The sequence below is a fragment of the Nelumbo lutea genome, chromosome 4 (genome assembly GCF_056320005.1).
Source record: "Nelumbo lutea isolate HS-2025 chromosome 4, American lotus-T2T, whole genome shotgun sequence".
NCBI classification, from domain to species: Eukaryota; Viridiplantae; Streptophyta; class Magnoliopsida; order Proteales; family Nelumbonaceae; genus Nelumbo; species Nelumbo lutea.
Window position 1 is genome coordinate 86,552,700 of NC_142687.1, and position 10,502 is coordinate 86,563,201.

Consider the following 10,502-nt stretch of genomic DNA (forward strand, 5'->3'; position numbering starts at 1 on the left):
TTCGGCCTCAAGAATGCTAAAGCCACTTATCAGCGCCTTATCAACAAAGTGTTCAAAAACTAGATGGGGAAGAACGTCGAAGCCTACGTGGACGATATGGAAGGGCCTGAATGCCAAGGCCCACGTCTCAAACCTAGATGAGACCTTCAACACCTTGTGAAAGTATAATATGAAGCTCAACCCCAGCAAGTGTGCCTTCGACATTACCACGGGCAAGTTCCTAGGCTTCGTCGCCACTCAGAGAGGCATTGAGGCTAATCCATAAAAGATACAAGCCATCCTAGACATGGCTCTCTCGCGGATGGTGAAGCAGACCCAAAAACTTACCGGCTGGATAGCTACCCTTAATTGTTTCATGTCAAAATCAGTAGACCATTGTCTACCCTTCTTCCATGCCATCAAGATGTTGAAAGAGTTCCAATGGACGAAGGAATGCCAACACGCTTTTGATGAGCTCAAGGTCTACCTCGCCTCGCCTCCCCTCCTTGCCCAATTGGTCAAAGGGGAAACCCTATATTTGTACCTTTTGGTCAGGGATGAAGTAGTCAGTTCAGTTCTCATCAGGGATGACGGTGTGCAAAAGCCAGTTTACTACGCCAACAAGGTCCTCTACGACGCCGAAACCAGGTACCTTGAAGTAGAAAAGTTAGCATTTGCCCTCGTGGTCTCATCTAGGAACCATCAGCCGTATTTCCAGGCCCGTACCATAGTGGACCTAACAAATCAGCCCCTCAAAGTTGTCCTCGTTAAACCCGAAACCTGGGACGCCTAACGAAATGGGCCATCGAGCTATCAGAGTTTGACATCTAGTACCAATTGAGACCCGCGATCAAGGCACGAGCCTTGATAGACTTTATAGTGGAATGTACCTAGAGCCGAGCCCCTCACCAGCCCCTGGGAGAGGACGAAGGAGACCAAGGAGACGACGAGACTTGGCCCCGATGGAATCTCTTTCTTGATGGTTCCTCCAACGCTAAAAGAAGTGGAGCGGGCGTCATCCTCCTCAACCCAGATGATATCGCCTTGGAGTATGCGCTAAGGTTCGACTTCCCAGCATCAAACAACGAAGCCGAGTATGAGGCCCTCCTCGTTGGTTTACAGCTGGCTAGGGACCTCGGCTCCTCATACCTCGAAGCCTTCAGCGACTCCCGGCTAGTGGTGAAACAGGTGAATGGCGAGTACGGGGCTAGGGAACAAATCATGTCCAAGTATCTCACCAAAGTTCAAGACCTAGCCCACCACTTCCGATGCTTCTCCCTGCAACGAGTCCCGCGAGTTGAGAATGTACGAGCAGATGCCCTCTCCAAATTGGCATGTACCTCAAGCGGAACTCCTAGTCGGGTCATGCACATAGAGAAGCTGCTTCGACCCTCCATAGTGCAAGTCCAAGTATTCCTTGTAGAAGCCGAATCCTCATGGATAGACCCTATCGTCAACTTTCTATCAATTGGGTGGTTGCCTGAAGGCAGAAATGAGGCAAAGTGACTCAAGCGACAGGAAACCCACTACACCTTGCAGGAAGCTATATCAAAGATTCTTCACATTGCCTTACCTCCGATGCCTTCGTCCGGAGGAGGGCAACTATATGCTACGGGAAATTCACAAAGGCATCTATGGTAATCATCTCGATGGAAGTGCCCTAGCTCAAAAACCTCTAAGATAGGGCTACTTCTGGCCTACCCTCCACAAGGACCCAACAAAATTGGTGCAAAAGTGTGATTCCTTCCAGAGGCACGCCAACCTGTGCCATCAACCGGCCACCACTCTCTCGGCCCTCATCAGCCCGTGGCCCTTTACCAAGTGAGGCATGGACCTCCTCGGCCCCTTTCCTCAAGCCATGGGGGGGGGGGGAGAAAGTACCTCGTTATAGCAGAAGACTACTTCACCAAGTGGGTCGAAGCTGAACCCTTGGTCGTCATCACGACGCGAGCCACCTAGAACTTCTTTTGGAAGAACATCATCTACTGCTTTAGCCTACCCCACATGTTGGTAACTGACAACGGGAAGTAATTCGATGACGCTAGGTTTTGAGAATGGTGCACCTCCCTCGGTATCAGACAACAGTACACCTCAAAAGGCTACAATCAAACTAATGGCCTAGCTGAAATCACCAGTAGAACAATACTGGAGGGACTGAAGACTAGGATGGACCGGGCAAAAGGCCTATGGGCCGAAGGACTGAATAGCATACTCTGGGCTTACCGAACTATACCTCGGACAACCACGGGGGAAACTCCATTTGGCTTGACCTACAACACAAAAGTAGTAATCCCAGTAGAAATCGGTCACCTAGCACTCCGAGTAGAAGTATACAATGAAGCCGAAAATGATGAAGCCCTTAGGGCAAATCTAGATCTGTTGGAAGAAACCCGAGAGCAAGCGTAGATAAGGGTAGCTGCCTAACAACAGCGTGTGGCCCGCTACTACAACTCTAGGGTAAAAGAAATGCATTCTCAAGGAGACCTAGTCCTCAGAAAGGTCATGGTCCCCAAACCCAGAGTAGGGAAGCTGGGCCCCAACTAGGAAGGCCCTTACAAAATCAAGCGAGTTCTTGACCCCAACACCTTCCACTTGGAGCACCTAGATGGAAGACCTGTACCTAGGACATAGAACTTGGAAAACCTCCGGATGTACAACCAATGATTGTAATATCTTTTGTAATCGATGGGTAAATGAAGCAAAGTTCCTCTTCGCCTCAACGTTCAGTGTGTGTACCTACTAAGTTTTGATAACTCTTCGGCCTCACGATTGGCAGGGGCACATAGCCTCTTTTGAGGACCATATCCCCTCGTTGGACCGGCGCCAAGACTTAAGAAATAGGAATAAGTAGTGAACACCTTAGCTAAAAGCCTAACAAGTTAGAACAGACCAGGACGGTCGAGGCCCTACGTGCCTCAACGCCCTGTCTCAGCCACAACTATCCTCCTGAACCTTCACACTCGGTGTTACCAGCAAAAGAAGCTAGCCTCCTCGGAGTGCTACGCTTGACCTCATCGAGACAAGTGCGTGGGGATGCGGGGAGCCAGGTGAGCTCCAATTCAGCCTAGGCCCCGTTGAGCCAAACGAGCCACAACACTGTCTCGGCCACCCCTCAACATGGAAGGCCACCTCGGCCTCGTTAAGGCTAGTATGTGGGGGTACGGGAGCCAGGCAAGTCCCAGCTCAGCCTCGGCCCCACTCTACATCGGCAGGTTACTTGGCTATCTACTTCAGTTCAAGTAAAGGGAAGAGAGCCAGGCGAGACCCATGCTCTGCTTCGGCCTCTCCCCATCACAGGCCTCTTCGGCCTTGCGTAAGTGAATGCCTAAAAGGGTGTTAGGCCAGATAAGCCCCCGGCTCTGCCTCGGCCACCCCTTCGCCATGCTCCTTATGCGCAAAGTAAAACAAACTGAAGGGAACTACACTAGTCCTACACTGTGACTACCCTTTGAAGGGGCAAGGACCTTTCGACAATGAAGCAAAAGCACAAAGTGCAACAAAAACAAGAAAAAACAACACAAGGAATAGCAATGCAAAAATAGAAACACAGTAAAAACACAAGCACAGAAGACGTCAAAAAATGCCCACTGAGCTCCATTCATTTTATGTATTCCTTTGGCTTTACAAAAAGTCTCACGACCCCTTTGGCCGAATATATGTGCATGTACAAAAAAAAAAGAGAAGAAAAAGAAAAAGGGAGGAAGCCCAGCTTAAGGTTCGCTACCAACTGGAGGGAGCACGGAGTCAGTAGCCTCTTCAGAAGTGTCGGGGATCACCTATAAATACTCAACGTTGAAATCCGGAAGCACCACTAAAAGTGCCTTCTTGGTGTCCTTGATGCCATCCAAGTAAGCCTCGAAAGCAGCCTCGACCAGCTCGTCGGTCTACTTCTCTGTTTCTTGGACCCCCTTGTCAACACCCACTGCCTTCTCCTCGGCCTTAACAACCCTCTTTGCTGCCTCCTCGGCACTCTTCTCTGCTTCGGCTGCCCACTTGTTCGCTTCGGCCTCGGACATAAGGCTCTCAACCCGAGCCTTCTCCATCTCTTCCTTGGTGAAGCGGTCCTATGTCTTCTTCAACTTCTCCTCGGCACCCTTGCGGAACTTTTGCTCATCCACGGCGACCACTGCATCTCCCTTCGCTTCTCCACAGCATGGGCAGCCGTCTATTGAAGCTTCTCCTTCTCCGCTTCCAGCTTGTCTATGTTGGCCAGGGTCAACTTCAACCGGTCCCCTAAACCAACGTAGTTAAGGCAGACCTACGATGGAAGAAAGTAGTCAACACAAAAAAAAAAGGAGAAAGAGAGAGGGAGACAAAAGAGGAAGGACAAAGTGTCACCTCGGCTAGGCTCTACAGTCCTTGGTTATACAACTTCTCAGGGACCATCCCTAGCATCCGAAAGTGATCCTGAGATAACAAGGCCCCGCTCACCAAGGTCGGGCTAACCCCCTCGTTGTAGATGGAGTCCCCCTCACGGACCTCCCACTAGGGACGGAAGATCTGGTCGGACCGCTAGGCAAGCTCTTCCAAAGGCATAGAAGCCGAGAAGGGTCCCATTCACTCGTTGTACGGCCTCGCGGAGGTGTCATCCATAGAACATGCACCGCGAGCAGTCTTCTTCTATGGTTGGCCCTTTACGGGCCCCTCAGCCATTCTCTTCCTGCCCCGGCTGGTCTTCTTGGCCTCCTCAGCAGGCCTTCCTGGCCCTTTGACCGGCTTTAGCGAAGCCTACTCACGCCCCAGGTGGGCCTCCTCAGCGGGCCCCTTCCCCTTCGCTACGTTTTGGGCGGTGGCCCCCTTAGTGGGAGCCAAAGAAGAAGCCCCCTTGGTAAGGGCCTGCATCTTCGTCCCTTTGGAGGGGACCTATCGAGTTGAACCCCCCTTCATCGAGGGTGGCACCTTCTCCTTCAAGGCGGGAGCATCCTCAGTGGCCCACTGAGGGGTCTGAGCACCGTTCTTCTCTCGCTCCTTCTACATAGCACAGGCGCGCTCCACTCTGGTCTTTCGGGCATCCATCGATACATCTACAAGCAATGCAACGGTTAGTACCACTATATAAGAGCGAAAGACAAGGAAGACGTGGAAAAATATGGCATGGCCCATCCTACCGAGGGGGCAGGGCTGAGCCCCGCGAAAACTAATGACATCTCCTTCTCCACCAATGGCTGGGCTCGGACTCTCCCCAAGTTGAGCAACCGTGCAAGATCGTCACTCTCCTCTCTAGTAAGTAAGGGGACACACTTCTCCGCAAACAAATGGGGTTCTCCCCACCCCGATTTGAAGGACCAGCCCTTGGGACAAGACAGAAAAAAATACTTACTCTTCCAGATATGTACAGAAGAGGGGTTATCTACAGACTTGGACTTTCGGGGTTGGAAATAGAAAATACCCACCTTGAAAGAGCTTTGGCGCCAGCTCCTCCCCCTAGAGCTGAGCTGCCACCAACATTGCCACAATGGTCCCGACCGCATTGAGCACAATCTGGATAAGGGTAATCCCATACATCCTCAGCAGGTCAGAGATTAATGGATGTAGGGGAAACTGAAGACCGAATTGGAGGAAATGCTGATAAACGCATATCTCCCCTCCTTGGGAGTCCACGACTGATCGTTTGACTCAGGCACCCTAACCCCGTAAGATGAGGGAATGAAGTACTGTCTAGTCAAGGCCTTGACTTGATCCCAATCTAGAGAGCCTCTTAACTCTGGACGAGAAGGGTTAGTCTCGGCCACCACCTTGGCAACACTCTCAACCCTCCTCTCGGGGACGGGGTCCAGGTCTTGCTCCTCCTCGGCCTGGGGAGACCCCTCGGCCTCTCTCAGCGTCACGTAGGCAGTGCTCTCATAGGAAGGGTCATGGCCTCGGCGGATGCGTTCGGCTCCCCTACAGGTTACCCTAGCCCGGAGCACATCCACCTCGCGCCGAGGGAGCACGAAGACGAAGGGACTCAGGGGGGGAAGGGGTGAAGGTGTTCGAGTAGAGCTCTCTTCCGATATGTTTGGAAGTTCATAGCACTCAGGTCTAGAATCTGAGAAAGACATTGTTGATTATCTAGAAAGGCGTTGGAAGGAAAAATAACAAAGATGAGACAACGCGAAGAACGAAGATGCTTGGAGGCAAAATGACAAGAATTCTGCTCTCGAAGCTGCTATTTAAAGAAGAATGAATGGCCCAGATCTCTCGAGATCCAACGGATGATAAGACATCGCCTCCACGGTTCAATCACAATGCATCGTGTGACGGTCCCCCTTGGAAGATGAGACAACGCGCTGGCAACGGCTTGGATTATCGCAGATCCAATGGATAGGGAGCACCTTTGCACCTGCGATCCAGCCATGCCGCATCCTCGAGCGCTCACCCTCAGAAGACGGAACAACACTCAAAACGGACCAACGAAGTCCACCCAAAGCAATCCACCGGTCTGAGAGACCCGTTCTTACAGATGAGCATATCGGTTCAACCGGAGAGCCGTCTCCATGGATCCCGGGGCCCTTCGGCTCCCTCTGGTCTTCGGTCCGACTCATGAAGATGAACTAGATAGAGACGCAGGAAAAGGCGCCATTGTAGGGAACACCTTGGGTGTCAGGCCCAATGGCGCTCACCATTACTACTTCCTTCGACCAAAGCCGAATTCTTCTCCTCGGCCTTGGGAGTGGGGGGCAAATGATGTGGGGTGACCCAACCCAGCCCATTTGAGGCTGGGAGGCCCAGCCCACAAGCGCCAAAGTAGGGAACGAGATCCGCTACAGCAAGTTACCTTGCCTCCTTCGTACGGAACCAACCACAATGCTACCACATGGTCCTGCCAGAACCACGTACAGCTCCTGTACGACTCCCATCTCAGGTGTTCATCTCCACATACCTCTAGGTAGGTCAAGTATAAATAGGGGTGCCCCCCTCTAGGTAAAGGTGTGTAAACTCAGAAAATCATTGTATGGCTTGAAACAATCACCTAGTGTCGGCACCCGATTTTTGCTTGGTCCATAGCCTAAGCCAACAATTCACCCCAAACACCTGATCAGACCCTTCCGACCTCTCTAAAACACCCAAAAGCCTAGAAAAATCAAATTTCACCCCGAAAGCCCTCAGATTCACCGTTAAACCAACCCGATACCTATCCGATGACCCCGATTGACTCTCACTTACACATCAACCATTAGATCAGACACAACCATCAGACCGAAGACATCCCAAAACACATACTCATAAAATTTGAACTCAAAATTCCTTCGTTCACCCTTTCATCAAACAAAGATTCTATTTCGACCATTCTTGCACCCACAACCTATATCCACTTGATTTGAACACATCTAAACCAATCAAAATTTTCCAATCACTCTAGAATACCAAAGGACCCATACATATGAAATTCCATCCCAAAATACCTTCATTTACCCTTGATCACACAAAGATTCCATTTTGAGACTCAAGATTGACAAGATTACAAATCTGCTCGATCCGCACCCAATTGGCTCAATCTGATTTTACTAATCATATCCGAATACCTAGAAACCCCACCCAAAGAAATTTCACCCAAAACTTCCTTTATTTTCCCCTTCATCTCACAAAGATTCCATTTCGAGCCCCAAGATTGACCGAATCAAACCCTTTCAAAATCTGCCAAATCCAGGCCTAGTTGAGCCAATGTGACCCCACCAATCGATACAGAGTGTCCAGAAACCCCACCTCATGTAATTTCATTCAAAATTACCCCGTTTGCATCTTCATCCAAAAAGATTCCGTTTCCACCAATCTTACTAGTCATCATGCATCGAAACCCTCTTTGGGGACAGACCAATCTTGACCCTTCAATTTCTAACCCAGAATCTCAGCCATCCATCCCGAATCCCGGTTTGACCTCCCTTAGACCCGTTTTGACCAACGTTTTCCTAAATTATAAACTTTCCCTTATTGTTAATAGAATCACACAAATACCCCCTGGCGCCATTTAAAAGAGACCGACTACTCCATCATTTTCGTCCTAAGGCAGAGAAAGGGGAAGAGAGGAATGTTTATCATCTTCAACCTTCGAACCCAAAGCAGAGGGGCAGCGACTAGAGATTCGTCTTCCTCCGATTCCTTTCGCCCTCTTATTCTCCGATCCTTCTCCTGTGCTCTCCACCTCCCTCACTATCTTCTCTCTCGCCGGTGAGCTGCTGTTCACCTTCTCCTCAGTCGAAAATAGGGGACTTGCAGCGGCGATTTTCTCCCCTTCATTTCCACTCGAATCCACTAAAATCCCTACCGTTTGGTCACCGGTTAGCCCCTTCGTCCCTCGTCCCACGTCGCTTTTCTATCATTTGGTCACCAGTTAGCCCCCTCTTCATCCTCACCGCTGGCGGAGCAGAGCCTGCGGTATCATCAACGTTTAGCTTAAACGTGAATCACCGGAGGCATCGTCTTCACATCGTTCTCCCGATCGCAATCAGCGTTTTCTGTAACAGTCTGAAAGCAAATCCACCGAAACGAGTTGAGATTCCCCCGCAGCAGCGATTGATTCCAGGCCGACATATAGTAAATCTCGTCATTCTCTCCCACAGTAGTTTCTCCTTTAGTTCTTTTTTTTTTCGTCATTGTCTTTGTTTGATATTTGAATCGATTGCGAGTTGGGAGGAGTGAGGTTCGGCGGAGCTAGTAATCGGCTCCGTTGAACCACCTCCCGTAGGTTTCGGCTCTAGTTATGAGCTTTTTTTTTTCGTTTTTTGATTTATTGCTATTTTTTATCACTGATTTATTTTGATGATAATTTCTTTCATGGTGGAACTATGGTATGATGATAGTGGCTTAATCAGTCTATCTGCTTTTTTTTTTTTTTTTTTTTCTTTCCTCTCTGTTTATTTATTTATCTGAATTGGGACTGGATAGGGGGATGAGATAGGGGTGTCTTCCTATAATACCATATCAGAGATAAAAGAGGAGAGGGTATTCAATCTTTTGCTGATTAGAAGAGTGAAGAGGGATCAGGTCGGTGAAAACAGGGTATACTTAAATTGAACAAACACCGATATCCGATTTTTGCAGTTTCGAAGAGTGAAGATGGATTAGGTTGGTGAAATAGAGCATACTTGAAGTAAAGTAATGGTAATAACATAAAAATCTATAACCGTAGGTTTAGTTAATAGATCTAGTTTTTCAGTTTGGTAAGTAGAATATATTTGCAAAAGGGGAAATAAGCTTTAAAAAATATAATAATAAAAAATGAAAAATAAATAAAAGGAAAATATTAAAAAATATAAAATTACGAAAGATGCAAAGAAAGCAAAAAATATATTTAAGGAGGTTTCTCGATACTACGCTTTTCATTTGTTTTGCTTATTATGCTTTTTATAAATTGAATAATTGCTTATTTGTGCTTGCTGTTATACTTATGTGGACCCCACCTATTGGACTCGGGAGATGGGTGCCTAATCCCTTTCCCCTCGTCTTACCTGGTAGAATCACTGCCTTGGGATTTGGAGTCACTATTAAATCGTACATGTTTTTTGATGTTGGTCTTGAAGGTCCCATCACCTCCAATTCCATATTTGATGGGTGGCGACTCCATTTCCGGCCCAAGTGACAAGTGAGCCGTTTTTCGACGCTCATAGACTAGCAACTCCAACGGGGACTTCTTGGACTATAGGTGGGGCCTACATGGGGCCCATTTGGCTTAATAGCCTTTTCTTGTATATATGCATGCTTCTTTGTTGCTTTTCGTTCGTTAGAATAATTATTGCTTATTTCTTGCTGATTTGTAGATAGTTGCTTATTGTTTTATTTCTGAAATTCCTTATTTGTCTATGCCCACTCTACACACCATTTGCATTAGATTTTAGCATCCTATTTACTATTAGGAGGGGGGTCAATAGGTGCTAGGACATTTGGACCGTACTGACAACCCACAAACCAGCCATCAATCAAAGAAGCCCGTTTGTTCGATGGGTGGAGGTTTGAAGGCTGGCAACCTTGTTGGAACCTTAAGTCTAGGTGTCAAATTCTCCCTCATGTTTCACGTGTCAGCCTAGTCAGTTAGGATGTCAGCCACCTTTGCTTTGTTTTCCTGCGTGCCCTTGTGGGGCCCACATCAAATAACAACATAAATAAAAATTGTTAAAAAGATAAAAAGTCAAGAGTCCAAAAAAAGTAAAACCAAATATTAAAAAAATAAAATATATAATAAAATAAAAAAATAATTAAAACAAAAAGGTAAAAACAAAAAACAACAAAAGGAATAATAAGGTGAAAGAGAAAAACAAATCAAATATACATAAAAGAAAATAAAAAAAACAAATAAAAAAATTCCAAAAAAGTGAAATAGAAAATAAAAGAGAAAAAGGGGTAAAAAAGAAAGAAAAAAAAACAGAAAAAATTAAAAATCAAAATTCCCATTAAAAAAGAAAAAAAAATTGAAATCACATAAAGAGTCAAAATTATAATAATAAATCCAAAAAATTAAAGAAAGTACTTCGGGCTCTAACTTGTGACCATTTGAGTTCAAATCTAGCTTTGTTTATTTCAAGTTAGGAATAATTGAATTTGCTTTT

At 47.3% G+C, this 10,502-nt stretch overlaps 1 protein-coding gene across 1 annotated transcript; it reads left to right on the forward strand.

Annotated features, from left to right (window-relative positions):
- The first annotated feature begins 286 nt into the window (after positions 1–286).
- LOC148861529 (uncharacterized) lies at positions 287–1,485 on the forward strand. The gene is made up of 2 exons (XM_088985053.1): positions 287–627; positions 981–1,485. The coding sequence occupies exons 1-2, from the start codon at positions 287–289 to the stop codon at positions 1,483–1,485; spliced, it is 846 nt and encodes a 281-aa protein (XP_088841179.1).
- Positions 1,486–10,502: the final 9,017 nt, after the last annotated feature.